Below are 21,190 nucleotides of genomic sequence, written 5' to 3'. Positions count from 1 at the left end.
GTTTGGGCGGGGCGGGGCGGGGCGGCACGCCGCGGCACGGCACGGCACGGCGCGGCTGCTGACAGTTGCCAACCGCATAAAAAGCCCTCTAGCATCTCTCCAATGAATAGTTTGCCATTTTTACATGTTGAGACTTCCTTCTCAGGCCTCCAATACGCATGCAATAGAATTAGTAGAGTATGCACGAGTGTAATCCGTAGTATTATGTGAACGGAGATGTGTATTGTGCTCCACTCCGCTTAGAGTCTCCTTCCTTGATAACTGTTGTTTTTCCCTCTAAGGCTACATCATATGTTGTCAAGGTTTTCCATGCTAATCACTAATATTTGACCTATTAGGTTACATGCATTGGGCGAGCAAGCTTTTCCAGTTCCTGACTTGGCTGTGTTTGCACGCGTTTTCACTTGTAGGTTTTTTTTTTTTTTTTTTCTTCACTGGGGAGGAAACCAGAGGGCAGGGCCTTGCTGTGAGTCATCATCGGTGCCCACAAAGCTCACACAAACTCAAAGTTGAGCTCAGAAGGAAGACTTGTCCTGCAGCTGGAAAAAGAGGCTTTTTTCGACGCCATCTGCACAGAAGGTATCGCTAAATGGATTCTACAAGTCCAGTCACATGTTTTGCCTGAGGATAGTGGAAGGCTGTAAGTTAGCATGACTGACTTTTTGGACCAAGTAATATGGTTTATGACATGTGTGCATGTGATGTCAATGTTTTTACACTTGAAAATGATAGATGATGTGATTTGAGAAGCAAATGTAAGACTTTTAATCTCTCCATCTTCTTTTCCTTTCCTTTCTAGCTTGACAGCTTGCTTCAGTGATCTTACCCCAACATCCCAAACATGGCCGCTTATGCCCTTGTCACGCAGAATTTTAAATTTGCGTCTCTCTTCTTCAAGAGCAAAGATGTGATGATCTTTAACGGTCTGATTGCTCTGGGCACTGTGGCGAGCCAGACGGCGTACAACGTTTTTGCTTTCGATTGCCCGTGTTCCCCTGGGAGAAACTACTACTACGGCATCGCTGCCATCGGTGCGCCGGCTTTGGCGTTTTTCATCGTTGGAGTCATGTTGAACAAGAGAACTTGGGATCTAGTGTCAGAGTGCCGCCTCCGGAGGTTCAGGAAACTGTCCACAGCAGCGGCCTTCGCGGTACTGGGCAGTATTGTGGGTCGAGCCGTGGTGGCGCCTCTTACGTGGACCGTCCTATCCCTGCTGCAGGGTCTGGCGTACACGTGCGCGCTAAGCGAGTTTACCGACCCCGGCAGCGTCAAGGGCTTCCCGCCTGGTTATTATTCGGAGGACATGGCAAAGTTCCCTTGCAAGGAAAGCGTTCCGACCGATCTGCAAGGCTTTTGGGCAGAAATTGACCGACGTCTGAAATATGAGTCACAGGTAGTGGAAAACAACCTTTCTTTGTCTGTGGCATGTTCTCACCACTAGTCATTTGAGAAGAAAAAAAAGAACGGTAGACATTTTGGTTTGGTTCATTAATAAAAACGTGGCACAAGCTGAATTTTGAGCAGCAAGAGGGTGTGGCGCGGCGCGCGGCGCGGCGCGGCGCTCGCCGCAGACTAACATACTCAAAGTCTAATCGTGCAAAAATAGCATACCCAACAATTGTCTGACTGAACGATTGTATGTTTTCAGCTGATTGGCTGGCTGGTGGTTGCCGGGACGTCTTTGATGGTTTTCTTAGTCATGTGCACGAGACATTGCTCATCGCCCCTTGGCTACCAGCAGGAAGAATACTGGAAGAAGTATCGCGCCAACGAAAAGACCCTCTTTCATCGTACGGCCGCCGTCCACGCCCAACTCATGGCTGCAAAGTATGTGGAGAGCTTCTTCGGTTTCGTGGCTCTGGAGAACGATGAGAAGGAACACGTGCTGGAACACCAGGCCGCGGCGAGTCCCATCTGCAGCAGCGAGTGGAACAGAGTGAGCGGTGTCTACCTTTACAGGGAGAAGAATGGACTACCTCTATACAGCAGACTTAACAAATGGGCCACATACAACGAGCAGAGCGCCCGGGAGGAGGACTTTGATAAAGAAATGCAAGTGTTTGACAGTTTAATTGCCTAGCACAATCCAAATGACTGCCATCACTGCAACATGGATTGGCCTGGCCTGGCCTGGCCTGGCCTGGCCTGGCCTGGCCTGGCCTGGCCTGGCCTGGCCTGGCCTGGCCTGGCCTGGCCTGGCACTTCAAGCCTGCACTTGACTTAAAGTGGCTCAATGATTCAATTTAAAGCCAGCTGCCTCTCCTCTCCTCTCCTCTCCTCTCCTCTCCTCTCCTCTCCTCTCCTCTCCTCTCCTCTCCTCTCCTCTCCTCTCCTCTCCTCTCCTCTCACTGTCATTGTGAGCCAGTTGCATTCCTCCTCACCATATATTTGAAAATACGGTGTCCAAACCTTAGAATTGTACTTATTACGTGCCGATATTTGATTTGTTGTCTTAGCAATGCCAAAGTGACTATTGATGATAAGAATGCTGTTGAACGGGCTGCGGCCGGCGCAGACCACACTCGACGCAGAGGATGATGCTATTTGTGTTAGTAGCAGCCAATTAGCAGCAGTCATTCACCATTCTTCAATGACTCACTCACTCACTCACTCACTCACTCACTCACTCACTCACTCACTCACTCACTCACTCACTCACTCACTCACTCACTCACTCACTCACCCACTCAACTGAAGGCACACGTCCTTAGTCTTAACAAGCTTTCAAATGAAATCACGCTTACTTTTGTCTTGTGCTGTCTGAACGGTTGGTGAAAGAAAATACGTCGAAATGCTGTGTGTAATCCTGCTAACTGCTTCATGACTCAACTTTTGATTTGATGTTTTAAAGAGCACTTATCCTCTACTCAAAGAATTGTTCGTTTTCCAAGAGTGGGTGGCCATTGCAGACACCTAACTATTTGCGTTCAAACATTGACAAGTCCATATGAAATAATATGTCCCCATTAAAGTAGCAAATGTGGTTGTTTGGTTTTCTATCCGACTCACTCGTGATGTGTTTTGTGGGTCGGTCGGTCGGTCGGTCGGTCGGTCGGTCGGTCAGTCAGTCTCTTCAAACAATCCCTTCACTTTCATCACAAATGGTGACCGATACATCGAGTACGCAAATTGTTGCCCATCAATTGCAATGATTTCATTTGCCAGTTGTAATTCTTGTATGACCTGGTTTCATACGTCACATTTGTTTGAACGTCATGGAGGAAAAAAAAGTCAAAACATGTTATTTCAATTTCAAAAGTAGCAGTGACTCCTAAAAATGTGACACTAACAACGTCCCCAACACCCGCAGAATAACACTAGCCTTTTATCACAAGTTGTCACATGTCGTATGTCACAAGAATACGACATGATCATCAAAATCTTCTTTCGGCAGCGAGTCAGACCGGATGAGAGCTGAGCTCTGCCACAATGGAAGACTTGGATCATGTGACACTTTTGGGCTCTATTTTCAGCACATTTGCCGCGGGGCAAAATTTCAATCGCTTTTACTTTTGAAAAATATCTTTATTTTCAATTGGGGCTTTTTTTGTAAAAAGACAATGATACGATAAAATATTCATTTTATTGGACTTTTTTCCAAATTGATCACTTGTCCTCTTTTCCTTCCCACTATTTTCATACCTCTTTTACATTTGAAATAGGCATGTTGTTTATTTGTTTGTTTGTTTCAACATGCCTTCCTTCCTCCCTCGCTCCTTCCCTGTCTGTCTGTCTGTCTGCCTGCCTGTCTGTCTGTCTGTCTTCCTTTTTGTATTTATGGATGTGGACAGACAGACAGACAGATAGATAGATAGATAGATAGATAGATAGATAGATAGATAGATAGATAGATAGATAGATAGATAGATAGATAGATAGATAGATAGATAGATAGATAGATAGATAGATAGATAGATAGATAGATAGATAGATAGATAGAGCTGAAGTACACGGTTACTTGACATGAAATTGTTTATTGGTGGATCACCCAAAGAAAAAAAGCGACACATACTTAATTCTATCAAGTAAAGACCGGAGAAAAATAATTGTCCAAATGTATTGTCAACAGACAGATTTGACGCTGTTGAAACCAACAGAAGGACTTGGACTGACACGACGAGAAATCCCTTTGCCACGTTTCACTGATGACGTCAGCGGTTTCCGTCCGACTGACACTTTTCCGCTGCACGAACGACTTCCCGATTCGGAGAGAGAACGGACGCTTCGTTTTTTAGTGCATATCTTTCTATCTTTCTTTCTTTCTTTCTTTGTTTCTTTCTTTGTTTCTTTAGCTTTTGTCAAATAAACGGAGCGACAGACAGGCTGCGCAGCGATTGTTCCACTGTCTACCGTGCTGCTGAGTTGGCTACCGTTAAGTGCTTCCTGCTTGGAGTCAGCCGCAGCCATTTTGGAATTTGGAGCGAGCGAGCGAGCGAGCTAGCATTGAGCAACAACTAGCCGGCCGCCGTGCTTCTGGGAGCCGTCGAAGTTAGCCACCGCTACCCTTTGCACACATCATATCAAATCTTCCCCCGCACAAGACGCTAACACACTTTTCAACAGCTCCACAATGAATCCAGAATAGTAAGTACTTTTTTGATGACCAATGTGGTGTCACGTTTGAGTGTGTCGCTTGGCTGTACAACAAACAAGTTAGCAATAGCTCTTAGGTGAAGCTACGTTAGCAGCTAACGTCAGCTGACTGCGTCTGGCCACCGGAACCTACCACCGACGTCTCTGATGATGAATGACACATTGGTTGTTATTCTTTTTGCTTATTCTTCTTCTTATTTGTGTTGCCCGGTGACTGCTTCCATGCTAACAAAAACGTAGTTGAAGCATTGTGTCATAAAAGGCTTATGGCAGGTTGTAGGCAGGGGCTCTAAACTTGCATCGCTAAACATCTTGACAGCTTTGACTGTCATTTCGATCTTTATTCTTACTGCTGTGTTTGGTTCCTGAGAGAAAAACACGACATCTGGACGCTATTGATGCAAACCTGGGCGGGCCACACGACTTGGAACTACGAATCATTCTTGTTAGACGACAGTGGATCGCGAACCTCAAATATTCATGTTTTGTTAGGCTTAGGGAACCGGTGGCACTGGTTCGTTGAATTGGACTCTAATATGACATTTGATGCTAGACCAGGCTTCTTTGAGCGAGCAAAACAGAAATGTCATTGCGTCGCAAGTTAAGCGTCTAAATTCCCTGAGACTTTATCTTTGTTGATATATTTCAATCGTGGAGGGTGGGTCGAAGTCGAGCCTCCCTCCCTCCGGAGGTCAGTCAGTGTCTTGGTCATGAGATCATGAGGTCACATGCCCGGGCCATGCCATGCCATGCCATAGTAAAGTTGAGCAATTAGCTTTTGTTTTCTAGGTCTCGTCATCCATTCCAAATTACCCAGGTATTTTTTGCTTTCAACATGCACAATGGCACATAGTAAACACATTTTTGACACTTCATTCTCATTTACTATCCTTTGAAGAACTTTTTTGCAATATTTATTCCACACATTCCTTAGAATGGCCTGAATATTGAAGAGGGGGTCAACTGTGGCAATATTTGAAATATGTGACTGTTGTGACTGTCTGGGGTCACAAATTGTAATTCCTTTGCAATTTCTGTTTTTATGACTAAGGAAGAGTATATTTCTTTGAACAATTCACAAACGACTTAACATGTTGATCTTAATTGACCAACACATTCTATCTATCTATCAATCTTTCTTTCTATCTGTCTGTCCTTTACAGTGACTATTTATTCAAACTGCTCCTGATTGGTGACTCTGGTGTTGGAAAATCTTGTCTCCTGCTCCGATTTGCCGTAAGTATAATTCTTCAAGAATATGACTAGCCCTCTGTAATCCCTCTTAAGACCATAGTTGAGTTGTATTATCACGCATTCCTCCATGTCTCACTGGAAGAGAGCGAGACAGAGACAGAGAAAGAGAAAGAGAGAGTATGATGTGCGTATGGGAAAAGATGCGATGGGGTCTTCAACAGATTTGCATGCAAGAATTGTGTTACGGACATACTTGTTCTATTTTGCCACTTCTCTGCAAAGTGTGGCTAAAACAAAATTGGACTGGTTGCTTATTAGCGTGTTTGAAAAGGCCTCTTCATATTCATCATGTTTCATTGCACATTCTTTGCATGTGTGACTAAATCCCCCTGTTTTTCCCCTCCCTCCCTCCCTCCTTCCCTCCCTCCCTCCCTCCCTCCCTCCCTCCTTGCCTAGGACGATACATACACAGAAAGCTACATTAGCACAATTGGTGTGGACTTCAAAATACGGACCATAGAACTCGATGGAAAGACCATTAAACTTCAGATTGTAAGTCACGCACTATTTGTCAAGTTCTCGAAATATAAAGCAAACGTCAATGTTCAGGAAATGGCAGCCTGCCTTTCTTTTTTGCTTGCTTCTTCATTCTTTTTTTAAACAAATGACATCTTGATTTTAAAAGTGCAAAAGTTCAATCATAGTAAAATATTAAATAATACATTAAAAATGAATAAGAGACGTAACATCCTCACCCCTTTTTTCTTTTTTGGTTTTACCTTGAACAGTGGGATACAGCAGGCCAAGAAAGGTTTCGTACGATCACGTCCAGTTACTATCGAGGCGCTCACGGTATCATTGTAGTGTATGATGTCACAGATCAAGTAAGTGAAAGCATTTCTTACTTTGAAACACTCGACCTATTCTATTTGAATACAAGTGCCGATTTCTATGGCTCTAATGTAGTGCAGCAGTGGTTCAAATGAATATTCTTCTTATTAGGAGGTCCACAGCAGGTGGAAGGAAGTACACGACCAAATGGCTTTCTTTTTTTCTCTCTCTCTCTCTCTCTCTCTCCTCTTCTTCTTGCACTCAATGTGTGGTCGTTTCAAGAAATGACAGTCGTTGATGATGTCCGTTCCTTTTCATGTTTCATCCAAATCCAAACATCCTTGCATGTTGTCCTGTACTGCCACCTGCTGTCGACTGAAATTACGATCACTTCAGCGCACGCGTAATCAAGCACATATTTACTTAGAGGTCGGTCACATTTGTGTACAAAGTGTGGTCAATGGTTGGATTTGTTCAAATGTGATGCTGTCATGGCCTCACTTTAAATGTGAGGCCATATATATATATATATATGAGGCAGATGGGCCAAAATGATGGCAACTGTACCCGTTTTTGTTTGATGTGATGCAGTTCAGTAAATTGATGGTGCGCTTTCTTTCTTTTTGACGTCACAGGAATCCTTCAATAATGTTAAACAATGGCTACAGGAGATTGACCGCTATGCCAGTGAAAATGTCAACAAGTTGTTGGTAGGCAACAAGTGTGACCTGACGACAAAGAAGGTGGTGGATTACACAACAGCCAAGGTAAGGCGTACTCATGATTCAGCATCCGTGGATTTGCCGATTTGGAAATACTTTTTTCACATTTATTAGGAATGCTCGAGCCCACATTTGCCAACAAATACATAACGTACGTAGTCTATTGAAATTGCTAAGGGTTCATGTATTTCTTTCGAATGACCAATCATTCTGGGCAATTTGGACTTTTCAGTTTGGCCTTTTTTCATCTGCCGTGAAAAAAGGAAACGTGAACCATCAGGAAGCTCCACTTTCTATATTTCTCTTGCGGCTGTAGTGCATCCGACCGAGTCTTTGCTGTCAACTTTCTTTTCTTTTGGTGCCTACCCAGGAGTTTGCAGACTCTTTGGGCATCCCCTTCTTGGAAACCAGTGCCAAGAACGCCACCAATGTGGAGCAGGCCTTCATGACCATGGCTGCAGAGATTAAAAAAAGAATGGGCCCTGGCGCCGCGGCCGGCGGTGGCGAGAAGCCCAGCATGAAGCTGACGCCCGGAACCACCGTCAAGCCTTCATCGGGCGGCTGCTGTTGAGCGCAAAAGCGCAGCCCGTCCCGTCCCGCTGGCGATTGATTCGACGCTCGCTCGCTCGCTCGCTCGCTCGCTCGGTCAGTCGGTACGCCTGGCTGCCATCTTCCTCTACCGCAACCTGACCGGGTAGGGATGACATGACATGACATGACATGACATGACATGACATGACATGACATGACATGACATGACATGACATGACATGACATGACATGAATCACATGACATGAATCACATGCTTATGTGAGAACAAGATGAAGTTGCCTGTATTTCTACCATAATGTAGCACACTACCAAAAACAAATAAAGCCTTCGTCTTGTCACCCTGTCCTGCTATTGATGACAAATTGGATCAAACGGTGATCATTTCACCAGACTTGGCCCAGACAACCAATATCTATCTATCTATCTATCTATCTATCTATCTATCTATCTATCTATCTATCTATCTATCTATCTATCTATCTATCTATCTATCCATCCCATTTGGCTCACTTCACTCACACTAGTTTTATTCCACCTGCTCATCAGACTCCACAAGTGTGTGCGTGCGTGCGTGCGTGCGTGTGTGTGTGTGTGTGTGTGTGTGTGTGGCGCGCACGCATCACTGCATTCCATTTTGAGTTGCTAACAATTTGTTTCGTGAAGTTTTTTTTTCTTTTGTATGCCGCTCATTATCTTGTTTTGGCTTTCCTTTTGTCATTCTGTTACCTATCTATTCTGCCTCCATATGAAGCCTCCCCCCAATTCATCAGCCATAGATGTTTCACAATACAGCATCTCAACTTTAGTACTATGTGCACAAATGTGTGTGTGTACGTCTGTCTGTGTGTGTGTGTGTGTGTGTGTGTGTGTTGTGTGTGTATATATATATATATATATATATATATATATATATATATATATATATATATATATACACACAACACACACACACACGTGCGCGCACACACACGTGCGCGCACACACACGTATATATACAGGAAAAAAAAACCTTGCATACTTGTGCGGATGTGTGTACATATGTGTAAATCTTCTTCAGCTTGGGTCTGCCAAATGCATTGGGCGGATTGAGAGAATTGCACATTATCTTAATTTTTCTTATTAGTAGTTGAAGTAGTACGAGTAGACAACATTTATGACCGAGAACCCTCAAACTTGCCACTTTCTCTTGGAGGGGACCTGAGCCCGAAGAACCCATACACATCATCCCCACGGGGTGAGGGATTTTTTTTTTCCTGTTATTTGTGTGTGTGTGTGTGTGTGTGTGTGTGTGTGTGTGTGTGTGTGTGTGTGTGTGTGTGTGTGTGTGTGTGTATGTATGTGTGTATATATAGATATATAGATAGATATAGATATATTGATACAAACTGAATTATAGGTGGTCATATTACAAGTACTATTGCATAGTACTATTGCTAGTAGTAGTAATAGTACTATATATACACGTATACTATATATATCTATATATATATATAGATATATATAGATATGTATAGACCCATATGTCAGATCTCACATCTGTTCAGTAATCTAATGCATTCTTAAAATTGTCTTGATTCAATATGTAATACTAAACAGAAAATAATGTACTCCAAGACTATAAAATGAAAAGGTCCTTCTGTGATTCTTGTTGAGATGCATTGTAAAGACTACACAATTATTTATTCTACATTTGGGGTAATTTGACCGCTACATAAGATCTGTTTGCAAACGGTTGTGTATGTTGGTAACCTAAGTGCAGAATTTCCTATAAATACAATGTTCTCTTGTTTTCATAATAAAGGCAACTGGATTCAGTTTGAAAGACTCTCTGGGAATATATTTTTATTTCAAATATGTTAAAGCTACTGGAATAGTGTTTTGGATCGCCTGATGCCATGTCACATTCAATCAAGCCCCAAACTGAGTGAAAATGGATGATTGAAAGAACGAAACAAGGCCGTCGTCATGGAAACGAAGGCCGGTTTCAAGGCTGCGGTCGTGTGTCACGTGACGTGTGGCCGGGCGTTCCGAAAAGGACATTCCGTCGCCAGAAACCGTCCTATCGAGGACGCAGCCTGCGAATTCGGGCACGGGTAATGACGTCATTTCCGATGAAACCGATATGTACTGCGCAAGTGCAAAACTGGCCGGTGGCGGGTTTTATTCAAAATGGAGTTGACGTCTCCATTGCGGTTTTTGAAGCTTCACGAAGTCCCACAAGGTAAAATTGTGAATACGAGATAATTGCAGACAAAATTACGCGTAACTTAAAGGTATGAGTGCCACGAGTTGAACTCGTTCCATGGATAATCTATATTCTTTCTCTTTTTATGACTACACTTGTACATTCTTAACTACTTTCTTGTTTACTTTAAGCATGACCAAGGGCACAGCGGGCTTTATTGACATTGATTGTACTTAACAGTATCGATATTCATTTTGAGTCATAGTATTTAGTTGTTTTACTGTAAACAAAAAACGCCATTCTAAGGAATTTTGAATTGACATTGAGAAAGTTCCTGGCCGACACTGCGCGTATTTGGGATACAACGTTTGAACGATACGACTGGCTTGACCGAGAAAGCCACAAAGCATGCATGTTATGTTAATTAATGCCACTTTTGTTTTAACGTTGAGTATTGTAACGACTGACAACTATGGTGGATATGAACTACTTATTGTTCTTCTTGGTAATGTAATAAACTTTGATTATTTCTGTATGTATTTCTTTTCAGCCTGGGTGAATGCAGTGTGGGATGCAGAATTTACAGAGATGGTACCGATGGACGATGATAACATAGAGGAGGAATTGGCAGCCTGCGGAGAGGAAGATTTCAGAAGACTCTACGCGCATCTGCTGGCGCTTTCTGAGGAACAACAGTCTCCTAGCACCGATGCCAGTTTTCAGGTATACATATTTGGTGCGCGCTGTGATGTGCAGAGTGCGTGCATCAGGGAACGAAGAACAAGAAAGGGAGTGCGACTCAGCACTGTCTGTAGATGCTCCGCAATCATTTGGAATGAAAATGCTTTTGTCAAGCCTCTTTGTTCTTTCTCTAGAGTGTCTGGATGCAGCTGAGGGAGAATGGTGTTTCGGTGCAGTCTTTGGTGGCTGTGCTGTCCTTCTTTGTTTTGCCGGGAAAAGCCAAAGCAGCCAATGTTCAGCAGAGGGTGGCTAGCCTTCATGCTGCTTCTCTCTATCTGTTGCTGCTTGGAATCCCAGGTAAATGGAAAGTATGCTTTGACATCCGTCGTTTGTGTTGAACACTTGGACAGATGACGGTCGCTATCTGTCTTCTAGGAAGCATTGGCAACAAGGTTTTTCACGAGATTTTATTGGACGCTTGCTTGAGTGCAAGCGCTCACTGCTGGCCTCAAGACTTTGGCAAAAAGCGCAAGAAGGGCACTGTCAAGACTTCTCAGGCAGAGGGCAAGCGTTCCAAACCACACCGGAAGGAAACTCAAGAGGTCTGCCGATTAAAAGAGCCGTCTGGTTGATCTCAACGGCGGCTGTAGACTCAGCGTGACAGTTTCAACCATTTTTCTTCCAAGCGCATTCAGTGAATAATGTCGGCCGATAGTGATGCGCATAGGTGTGTCTGTCGCCTGCAGATGGAAGTCGATGAGGAAGAGGAGCTCATCTTCTCGAGTCAAGACCTAAATAAGATCCGAGATGCGCTGGTTCTTCTGGTCCAAAGTCTTCTCCGACTTTTGCAGACATGGTCGCTCAAAGACAAAGCGCAAAGTGCTTGCCGTTGCGTCCAGGTAATGCTTACGATGCCGGCCGGCCAGCCAGCCGGCCTCATCTGTTTGTCATCAACCCGTTTCATTTTGTCTGCAGATTTTTACCAAGTTGATTTACTTTGAACCAGTCATCGGAGAGCCTAACTTTTCTGCCGAACGGTACGGTGCTCCTATTTGAGTTTTCCCTTCATCGTTTCTAGCCCAAGCTGGCGCTTACGTGGTTTGGATCCACAGAGACGTCCGAGAACTGCGGAGCGTTCCCGAGATGGCCTTCTACGGCCTGCAGCTGATTTGCGCACCGAAACACGGAGACCAAAAAGAAGTACTTTTCATTCACATACTGACATCCGGAGTATCCGCTTCATCTCGGTCTGTCTGTCTGTGTCTGTCTGTGTCTGTCTGTGTCTGTCTGTGTCTGTCTGTGTCTGTCTGTGTCTGTCTGTGTCTGTCTGTCTGTGTCTGTCTGTCTGTCTGTGTCCGTCCAGTCGCTGAGGAGGGTTTTCCACCGACTTCTCTACGTAATCCTGATGATGAATAAAGAGGACAGAAGCAGACCGACCTTGCTGGTACTCAGCCACGCAGTACTCGCCGCACGGGATCAAGCCATCCGCTTTGTCTGGTAAAGAGTAGAATGACGGTTGGCAAATGGACGAGACAAATGGCTACTACATATACTGTGCAGCTAGCTCCTAAGATCTGACTATAAATGAGCTGATTGAATTGTAGGGCCTACAGATGAACGTCTGGAAACAAAGGCAAAGGTGTTGGATGCGTATCAATCTTGTAATTGTCATTCTTTCCATTTGGAATCGTAGTCACATTGTGAACGAGCTGAAACAAGTGGCACTTCCTCTCTTAAAAGTGCTCGTGCAGCACATTTGTTTTCAGGTGAGTCATTCAGCCCCACCATTTGCGTGGCGCTCGATGCCACCTGCTCACCTTCTCCCATGTCTTTTTCCACGGGGTGGAGGTGGTGGAAAAATGGGAGTTTCGAAACCACGCGGCCCAAGCCGTTGGCACGCTGATATCAGAGATGTCAAGTACGGACTATGCGCACTTCATCAAGTGGCTGTATGACTTCTCCAGACAATCCAAGGTAATCCCCACCCGTACACGAGGTACGATCCAATGTTCCCTATCTCGATGGGCACTTGTAAAAGACCGCCACGAAGACGACGACAAACGATTAACGGCTGCTTTGGTAGATGGTGGCTCGCCTGTTCTCTGTGGATGTCACGATGGTTGTACTGGGGCAGCCGGAGAGGAGGCCGGAGGAATGTGACGAGCACGCGGCTCTGGCCCGCTACCTGCCGCATCGCTTCCTCATCCAGAAGCTGTTGTTCGCTCGACGCAATGACCACTCCGCCACTGTCCAAAGCCACGTCCTGGCCTGCCTGGCTCAGTGTCTGGAATTGCCTTCACTCAATGCTACCTGCGCGATCCAAAGCCTCTTCTCTGCCAGTAAAGATTGCTTTTCCCTGTAACATTGCCCTTTTCATATAATACAGAATAATGACATCAACTATGAATATCTTGGATTCAGAATGTTGCCCATATAGCATCTGATTTCAATCGTTTTGCAAAAGAAGAAAAAAACCAATTTGTCAAACGCATTTTTGGATGGGGTTCTTTTCACTTTTCACCCCATCTGGGCGACATTTATTTTGCAATAGCAATGAAAAAATACGATTGATTGCGTCTTCTAAAAGTAGATTTTCCCTAAAACATTGAAATAGAACGATGGAATTATACATCAGTGATGGGCCGATGATGATGTTATAGTGACCGAAATAAACCACCGTACGGTGGTGTTTTCATTTTTCAATTCAATGTGACGGAAAGCTCGTACGGCGATTGTCCTTTGGTCCTGCAGAATGACTAAATGACCCTTTTCTTCTAGCTGCAACCCAAACTCTATTGGAAGGGGAAAGTACAGAAGGTAAAGTTTGGTAGGGCTCTGTGGTTTTTGTGCAACATGTCCAGATGAATGCATTTCTGAACGGTGGGTGTTTCAGGCGGTTCCCAGCATCCACAGAAAAGCTTCCAGACCTTGCCGTTCAGGACTGTGGAGGTCGCGAGCGCCGAGAGCTCTGTCTGCGATGGTGAGTCCTGCTAAATGCGCCAAAGGTTGGAGGCACCGCTGTTTGTGAACGCCAATGGTTCTGGTGACACGGATGATGATGATGATTTTTCTTTTTCCAATGAAGCAAGAGAGAACATCGCTCTTCTCGTGCGGCGTGCGCAAGACTCCAAGTGTAATGTTCGCAAATCAGCACTGCAGGTAGTTTGACCTGAGCCCGTCCTTCCGTGCACGCTCTCCATGTCCATATGGGGACGGATGGTTCCATTCCTTTTCTCTTTGCCTTTTCCAGGCCCTCGTAGGTCTTCTGAAGCACGGCGTGATCCCAACGAGCTGGGAGAACCTTTCTATGCTCTCGGAGCGCTGCCGAGACCCGGCTGTGTCTGTGAGAAAGAAAGCCTTGCAATGCGTGGGCGAGATCCTTCACGTGAGTGCGCCTTTTCAGATGGAGCGAGCGCGCGGAAGCGCTCGCTTCATCCACTGCCAACGACCACTCGCAGGCTAAACCGGATTGCAGCCTGGCGCAGAAGGCGTGGCTGCTGGGCGTGGTACCGGCGGTTGAAGATTGCGAGAGCTCCGTCCAGGAGAAGGCCCTGGAGGCTCTCGACCACATCTTGCTCAGCCAGGTCAAAGCGTACGCCGCCTGCCGCCATCTTGATAGCAGTCAGAGGCTGACCTGGAAGCTGCTAAATCTGCTCTGCGACGAGTGTCGCAACCTTAGGTTTGGCGCTTTCTTTCATTGGTCCGCAAGCATGGACTTGAATGAGATCGCGTCAGCTTTGAGTACCTTCAAAGCGAGCGCGGGCGTGCGTGCGTACGTGCGTAAACAACGGGCGTTCTAGTTCTATTGAGAGAGCGTGATTAGTATGCTCGTCATTATTTGTTGGTTTGTTTCTGCTCTCTAGCCAATATTTCAGTCGGGCCATCACCATCTGGACCAAACAAAACAAGTTCACCGAAACATTTGTAACTAATCTGATTTCGCACACGGAGGCTGATCACAGTAGTGGAGCCTGGCTGCTGCTTTCCAAGGTGGTTTCTGCATCTCCCAAAATTCCATACGGCAAACTCATGGATGCCTGGGACAACATGGTCAGGTAGGGTGGGCTACATTTAGCATCTGCAAACATGGGTGCGATGTACTCATCATCTTGCCTTCCCCAGTTCCAAAAATGTGAGCGCGACAACCTGCTGTCACATTCTGGGTGTGATTGGAGACGTTTCTGCTCACTTGAACGAAGACACAAAGGCTCGGATTGTCGGTGAGCGACGGAACCGTCGTCACCTTTGTCCGAGCTGTTTCTGAATGCATTTTTGCTTGGTCTGCAGATGATATGATGCGTTGGCTGAAGTCCTTCACCATGTCTCTTGAGGCTATCAGTGCTGCAATAGATACTCTGCATCAAATTGGCAGCAGTGAAGATGTCGAGCAAACTCAGGTTGGAGTTTGCTTTCAGTAACAGAGTGTACTACTTGTCCACGAACTAACTAACTAACTTTGTCCCTTGTAAAGGGTAGAATAAATATTTGACTACGTGCGTTGACGAGCCCAACGGAAAGAACGTTTGCACTCTTCTGTGCTATCGCCAAATGAATTCAATCAAACCGACAAACGTTTGAGGAAAGATGACAAGGTCGTCCTTCTTTTTCCTTAGGCTTTCCTGAATCGTCACTGTGGTGAGCTGGTGTCCATTTGTGAGTCTTATCTGGCCGCTAGAATCCTGACCAAAAATGGAATCCACAACATTAATGAGGAGCTGATGGTGAGAAATACATTTTCGCATAGGTCAGTCACTAGTAGTATGTTTGCAAGAAAGCAGTGTCGCCCAAAATGATGCTACTCTTCAATTTGGAGGCCATTCCTGCACTCAAACAATGTTTTGATTGAGGCTGTTTGAGCAGTTCATTCCAAATAGCGCACCAATTCAAAAGCAAATTGTTTCATAATTGTGTCTCACTGAAAGGAATGTGTCTTCCAGGTGAAACACCTTCACACCTTTGGTGTTGCCTCACTCAACTGTCCTGCTCGAGTGTCCAAAAGAATGATCTTGCTTGTGGAATCTGTCCTTATCCCAAATCCAGACAAATCACAAGGTACACTATTACTGCATGGCTTTTTTTTTTTTTTTTCTCCCCCCACTTCTTCTTCTTCTTCATGTTTGTTGTTTGTATCCACAGTTGTCTTCTCTATTTACAATTGACAGACTGCCAAGATGAGCTAGCAGCTTCACTTCCCGTCTTCAAAAGCAACTTGCTGCCGACCAAAGTCCGAGCCCACGGCGTCATTACTTTGGGTGAGCAATCTGGTGCTGTTCTTGATTTGCCTTTGTCCAATACTTTCCAACTGGCTCAGGTAAGCTGTGTCTGCAACATGAGGAACTGGTCCAGAAGTACCTTCCCGTGTTCGCCAGAGAGCTGGAGCTCGGTACAGAAGTGGCCGTACGCAACAACATTGTGGTGATCATGTGTGACCTATGCGTTCGATACACAAATATGGTGGATCGCTACATCCCCGACATTTCCGCCTGTCTACGAGACGACCAAACAACCATCCGGGAGCATGCTCTCATCATGCTCACCAACCTCCTCCAGGTAGGAAGAGACTGGGCCAAAGGTTTGTGATGTTGTGACACTCTGTTGGAAATGCATAGCATGTCTCTCGCTCGCTCGCTCGCTCGCTCGCTCGCTCGCTCGCGCGCTCTCCTTTAGACATGCTAACAAAAGCCCAACCCTGTTTGGATTCTTTTTAGGAGGAGTTTGTAAAATGGAAGGGCTCTCTATTCTTCCGCTTCATGGTGGTGCTTGTTGATCCTGTCCCAGCCATCGTCAGGTGAATGACATTTGACATCCTGTGCTTGGATTTCCTCGAACATCATAGCAGGTTGCCTGCCAATCGAGCTGACCGTTTAGGAAGCGCACGCAAATCATTTTCATGCACTCGGAATCAATCGTTTGACTTGCCAGCATACGTATTGTTTCTCCAGTTTGACTTCCTGATCATAAAAGAATAGATTGGATCTGGGCTGCTGGGAAGGCATACATTGTTTTGAGGAGGAAGCGTGTACTTTTGTCACTCGATTGAGTCAGTCCATGGCTGTATTGATGGAAGCTTCCCAGGAGCTCATCACCGTGCGCATTCGGCAGCAGCCGGCCGGCCAGCCCGCCAGCCAGCCCGCCGGCCGGCCGGCCAGCCAGCCAGCAGATGAATTGGATGATAGGGCAACATAAAACCATGTCAAATCTTTGCTTTCATTGCTCATGTCAAATGACCGCATTGTCCTTTCTGTCTGTACAGTCTGTGTGAATACTGCCTGGTCCACATACTGCTGAAAAAGAGCCCAGAAATATTTTGTCAGCATTTCATTGAGTGCATCTACCACTTCAATTTGTACAGTGGACACAATTCCTACAAGTTGACTGAAACTGAAAGGTAAGGAATGAGAATAGGAGCCAAGTAGCCAAGAGCTCGATCACTTCCCGCTTTTTCTCGTGAACCAGTACACTGCAGTATTTGTATGTATTTTTATTTTCCTTTTTTTTTTTTCGTCAGTGGGAAAGTTCGCTTCTCCCTAAAGGGGCCTCAGCACCGCGAGAAACGTTTTCGGATTTACCGCTTTCTACTGCACCATTTCACGGATGCTCAACGCTTCAAGATCACCAATAAGATGAACCAAAGTGTCCTGGGTGAGTGAGAAATGCGACAAATGCAATTTGCTGTGCAGTAAACCCAATCAATCGAGCCAAAAGCCCTTGAAGTGGACAAAGACTGATCTCGTGACAATGAAGCGTTCGTTACACGGCTGTCACTCTCAAATATTGTTAGAATACATTACTCCATCAAATCATCGGACAGAATTCTATTTGAATGAAAGTGTACTATTTCAAACCAACTTTGATTGACTGTCTATTCATTTTTGTTCATTTGCTATTCTTTAGTGATTTGACAGACAACCAGACAACGGTTAAGCAAGATTCAAGAGTTTTTAAGATTCAAGAGTACTCAAGAGTTTTCAAGAGCAGCATGGTTTTCCAAATCAGATGCTTGCAAATGTCTTCCGGGCTGCTTTCACAAAGCACGAGCAAAGTCCGAGAATACATACCAATGAGCACTTTTGAAATTGCCGTACTTGTCTCGGTGACGTGATGTGATGTGCACGATTCTTCCCTTCCCTTCCCTTCCCTTCCCTTCCCTTCCCTTCCCTTCCCTTCCCTTCCCTTCCCTTCCCTTCCCTTCCCTTCCCTTCCCTTCCCTTCCCTTCCCTTCCCTTCCCTTCCCTTCCCTTCCCTTCCCTTCCCTTCCCTTCCCTTCCCTTCCCTTCCCTTCCCTTTTCCATCCATTGCAGCCTGCTTTGCCAATGACGAGCTGCCACTGAATGCAGATGCTGAAGACATTTTATCAGACACCTTCAACATACTGACTTTGAAAGAGATGAAGCTTCAGGCCACTGGAAGCGCTGCAGGGGAGGAACAAGACGAGGAAAATATGAGCACCATGGCAAAAGCAGTTTTCCAGGCAGCTCAAAATAAGGTGATTTCTCAGGTGAGTCAATGCCAATCATGCCAGGTTCAGCTGCAGCTTGCTCAAAGCTACTTGAAGCTTGCTTCTTTGAACCCCAGGTCAGGAAGAAGGCTTTCGTGGAGGACACCGTTCCTCTCGTCGTCAGTCTTAAGCGCTTACTGGAGCAGAGACAGTCTCCTGTCCTCAAAGATCTCACAGCCTACCTGCAGGTTGCTACAGGTGCACTTTCAGGAGGTCATCGACACAGAAAGACGAGGCACCAAATGTTGTTGTTTGTATTAGGTGACAATGCAGGACTACCCTCAAGAAGTCAAGGAGTTTTTTGCCGGGGATGAGCAATTAGCAGCAGAGGTGGACTTTGCCCTAAAGGAAGCAGGGAAGGACCGCCATCCGGAGAAGCCCATGGACAACTGCAACCTGAATGAGGACTCCAAAATGCTTGCAGCTCAGGTTGGGAGGGAGGGAGGGAGGGAGGGAGGGAGGGAGGGAGGGAGGGAGGGAGGGGTGGTTGGATGGATGGATGGATGGATGGATGGATGGATGGAGGGATGGATGGATGGAGGGAGGGAGGGAGGGAGGGAGGGAGGGAGGGAGGGAGGGAGGGAGGGAGGGAGGGAGGGGTGGTTGGATGGATGGATGGATGGATGGATGGATGGATGGATGGATGGATGGACGGATGGATGGACGGACGGATGGACGGGCGCATGGACGGGCGCATGGACGGGCGCATGGACGGGCGCATGGACGGGCGCATGGACGGGCGCATGGACGGGCGCATGGATGGGCGCATGGATGGGCGCATGGATGGGCGCATGGATGGGCGCATGGATGGGCGCATGGATGGAGCTGACCACTCACAATACATCAATACTCACAAAGTCCAGTCCATTTCTGAGTCAATGCCGCAAACCACAAAGCATTGCCTATTGTGGTCGTCTTTCATTTGCCGCACTTCATGACTGGCTATCTTCTGCTAGGCTTTGGCGCACCGCTCTGCTGCTTTGTCGAAGAATCTGCAACCTTTCAGCTTTTCCACGCCACAGTCCACGCCACATCCAAATCAGCTCCATGCAAGACTTTGGCAGAGTGAGAGGTACGTATGTACATATGTTGTTGCCATCATTTCTTCTGGAAATTCAACATGTCTTTTTTGCTAACCTGCAAAAGTGAAAAAAAAAATGACAACAAATCTTTCAATCAAAAAAGAGTTTCCTGAAACCATTCAAGTGGATTTGTTGTTGACGACCTCACATTTCGGCCTGGATTGAATCAGAGGTGCTTTGAATGTGCCGTGAAAGTGAATCTGAACAATACTATGGATATGCGTAACTATGAAAATGAATTTGCGGCGCAGGCGGAGGCATCTCCTGGCCAGAAGCGGGTCAGAACGACAGTCAAACTCCATCGCTCTGGGAACAACAGGTGCACCAGCTCAAGTGTATATACTGTATGATGTGTGTGTGTGTGTATATACTGTATGATGTGTGTGTGTGTGTATATACACGCACCCGCACACGCACACGCGGATATCTCAAATAGTTGCTAAACAAGGAGCATTCCGTACGCGTGTCTTGCAGAAAAGTCCCAAGGAGTCGTGAACAGCAGAGCCATCAGCACTCCAAACGGTACGATGCCAAACCCTTAGCTCGCAATGTTGCTATTGCCTCACTGGATTGACCTTAGTCTCTCCATCCAAACCTCAACCTTTCCAGATATGGGCATAAATGTGACTTTTGAGGAGGGAGTCAGTGCCATCTACAATGATAAAACAAGTATGACCTTTCCCTCCACTTATTGTACGAATGTGTTGTTCCCATTAATTGATCTGGTCCTGTGTCAAGAAGTTGACCTTGTGTGTCTCTCTGAAAACCGGACTGTACCAACCAAAGTGTAACGAGTTTTCAGCCCAGCCTACTTGATATTTGTCAGACGTTGGTGTGCGTGATGTTGAACGTTGTCTCTGTGCGCTGACAGGTTCTCACCAGGAAAGTAGCCTTCTTCATGTACGGTCAGATGGAAATCAGTGAGTCGAACCCCTGTTTGTGTCAACATTGCTTTTTACCGCCACTAGAATATGAAAATATTTTGTTGCTGCGTTTAATAAATGCTGATGCTCAAGGCTTTCCGTTTGAATTTGAATTGACATCTTATTCCATATTGGACTCTGCTATGTTTTTCTGTTCCAGACCTTCTGGACCGAGGCAGTGGGATGACCAGTCCCCTTTCCGTCCTAAAAAGAAAAGCAGCGTTTAGTCCACCTTTGCTTTGACCTGTGTGTGTGTGTGTGTGTCTTCACTCCCCATCACATAGTTGTCTATTTTAACTTTGGAATTGCGAGCAGCCTATTTAATCTCTTAAGAATCTTTTTGTTTTTTTAGGGTCCGTTAACACTCTATGTTGGTTGTCCTTTTTTTCTACTCTTCGAAGCACCTGTAAGTAAGGTCCTTTGGAGCAGATGGACCTACGTATGTATTTACTCCAATACAGACGCATGCGCTATGCTATTTTATTCGAATTTTATCTTGCCGTCCCTTCGGTTTCCCATCTGCCCAAAGCTTTTCTGATTGTCTCCAATTTGAAATTTTATACTGAACATTGGAATCATTTTGTCTCTTGTCATTTTAAAACACCCTTTTTGAAAAAAGAAAATAAAATCTGAAAAAAGTCCTATTTTCAAACTTTGTTTGTTTCCTCCCTGTCTTTATGATTTGATTCGGTGATTCGGTCTAGTCGTAAGAAATAGAAAAGTCACTTTGACTTTAAAATGTTTGCAAAAGCGTTACAAACAAAGAGTTCAAATAGTAGAATAAAGTGTTTACAAAGATAATAAAGGTTCATCGAAGCCTTTTGTGGATATTGTGAGAATATCGTATTTTCTCGACATGGCGCCATTTCACCTACGGCGGGCGGTCAATGATCCGATCGATGGCGATATCCATACATACGAGGGATTA

General features: G+C 45.6%; 3 protein-coding genes across 9 annotated transcripts; all 3 read left to right on the top strand.

The window, feature by feature from the left end:
- The first annotated feature begins 410 nt into the window (after positions 1-410).
- On the top strand, positions 411-2,983 carry LOC125978613 (calcium homeostasis modulator protein 2). Of its 7 annotated transcripts, none has more exons than XM_049736124.2 (4): positions 446-640; positions 800-1,150; positions 1,220-1,393; positions 1,649-2,983. In XM_049736124.2, exons 2-4 carry the CDS (start codon positions 842-844, stop codon positions 2,078-2,080), a joined length of 915 nt encoding a protein of 304 aa, XP_049592081.1. In that variant the 5' UTR covers positions 446-640; positions 800-841; the 3' UTR covers positions 2,081-2,983. The 7 variants fall into 7 exon arrangements, 3 of the variants coding, with proteins under 3 accessions (XP_049592080.1, XP_049592081.1, XP_049592079.1); XR_007485096.2 differs by having other exon boundaries at positions 452-640; positions 800-1,393; positions 1,649-2,145; positions 2,201-2,983; XR_007485095.2 differs by having other exon boundaries at positions 453-640; positions 800-1,393; positions 1,649-2,150; positions 2,201-2,983.
- Positions 2,984-4,160: 1,177 nt separating this feature from the next.
- LOC125978616 (ras-related protein ORAB-1) lies at positions 4,161-8,231 on the top strand. The gene is made up of 6 exons (XM_049736127.2): positions 4,161-4,584; positions 5,757-5,829; positions 6,244-6,339; positions 6,576-6,671; positions 7,254-7,385; positions 7,711-8,231. The coding sequence occupies exons 1-6, from the start codon at positions 4,571-4,573 to the stop codon at positions 7,909-7,911; spliced, it is 612 nt and encodes a 203-aa protein (XP_049592084.1). The 5' UTR covers positions 4,161-4,570; the 3' UTR covers positions 7,912-8,231.
- A 1,778-nt stretch (positions 8,232-10,009) lies between these two features.
- On the top strand, positions 10,010-20,914 carry ncapd3 (non-SMC condensin II complex, subunit D3). Its single transcript, XM_049736087.1, has 35 exons — positions 10,010-10,114; positions 10,629-10,801; positions 10,954-11,116; positions 11,195-11,361; positions 11,506-11,658; positions 11,735-11,796; positions 11,872-11,959; positions 12,123-12,256; positions 12,453-12,525; positions 12,608-12,733; positions 12,843-13,098; positions 13,538-13,576; positions 13,653-13,739; positions 13,845-13,918; positions 14,010-14,144; positions 14,218-14,438; positions 14,623-14,814; positions 14,882-14,979; positions 15,047-15,156; positions 15,373-15,480; positions 15,697-15,811; positions 15,922-16,011; positions 16,071-16,309; positions 16,468-16,547; positions 17,013-17,147; positions 17,268-17,401; positions 18,061-18,257; positions 18,335-18,445; positions 18,519-18,686; positions 19,214-19,329; positions 19,591-19,658; positions 19,814-19,861; positions 19,949-20,008; positions 20,211-20,259; positions 20,423-20,914. Exons 1-35 carry the CDS (start codon positions 10,063-10,065, stop codon positions 20,487-20,489), a joined length of 4,188 nt encoding a protein of 1,395 aa, XP_049592044.1. The 5' UTR covers positions 10,010-10,062; the 3' UTR covers positions 20,490-20,914.
- The last annotated feature ends 276 nt before the right edge of the window (positions 20,915-21,190 follow it).

Source organism: Syngnathus scovelli, chromosome 12, assembly GCF_024217435.2.
Source record: "Syngnathus scovelli strain Florida chromosome 12, RoL_Ssco_1.2, whole genome shotgun sequence".
Classification (NCBI taxonomy): domain Eukaryota; kingdom Metazoa; phylum Chordata; class Actinopteri; order Syngnathiformes; family Syngnathidae; genus Syngnathus; species Syngnathus scovelli.
Note: the sequence above shows the minus strand (reverse complement) of the source record. Positions and strands in the feature narration are given on the sequence as shown.

What these genes read in the sequence shown, in the direction of transcription:
- LOC125978613 (XM_049736123.1), top strand. Translation starts at nt 842, where the DNA reads ATGGCCGCTTATGCCCTTGTCACGCAGAATTTTAAATTTGCGTCTCTC. An exon ending in GTCTGAAATATGAGTCACAG is followed by an intron (nt 1,394 to 1,648) that starts GTAGTGGAAAAC and finishes GTATGTTTTCAG; the next exon opens with CTGATTGGCTGGCTGGTGGT.
- LOC125978616 (XM_049736127.2), top strand. An exon ending in GTCTCCTGCTCCGATTTGCC is followed by an intron (nt 5,830 to 6,243) that starts GTAAGTATAATT and finishes CTCCTTGCCTAG; the next exon opens with GACGATACATACACAGAAAG. An exon ending in TGTATGATGTCACAGATCAA is followed by an intron (nt 6,672 to 7,253) that starts GTAAGTGAAAGC and finishes TTGACGTCACAG; the next exon opens with GAATCCTTCAATAATGTTAA.
- ncapd3 (XM_049736087.1), top strand. Translation starts at nt 10,063, where the DNA reads ATGGAGTTGACGTCTCCATTGCGGTTTTTGAAGCTTCACGAAGTCCCA. An exon ending in GCTTCACGAAGTCCCACAAG is followed by an intron (nt 10,115 to 10,628) that starts GTAAAATTGTGA and finishes ATTTCTTTTCAG; the next exon opens with CCTGGGTGAATGCAGTGTGG. An exon ending in GACGAGTGTCGCAACCTTAG is followed by an intron (nt 14,439 to 14,622) that starts GTTTGGCGCTTT and finishes TCTGCTCTCTAG; the next exon opens with CCAATATTTCAGTCGGGCCA.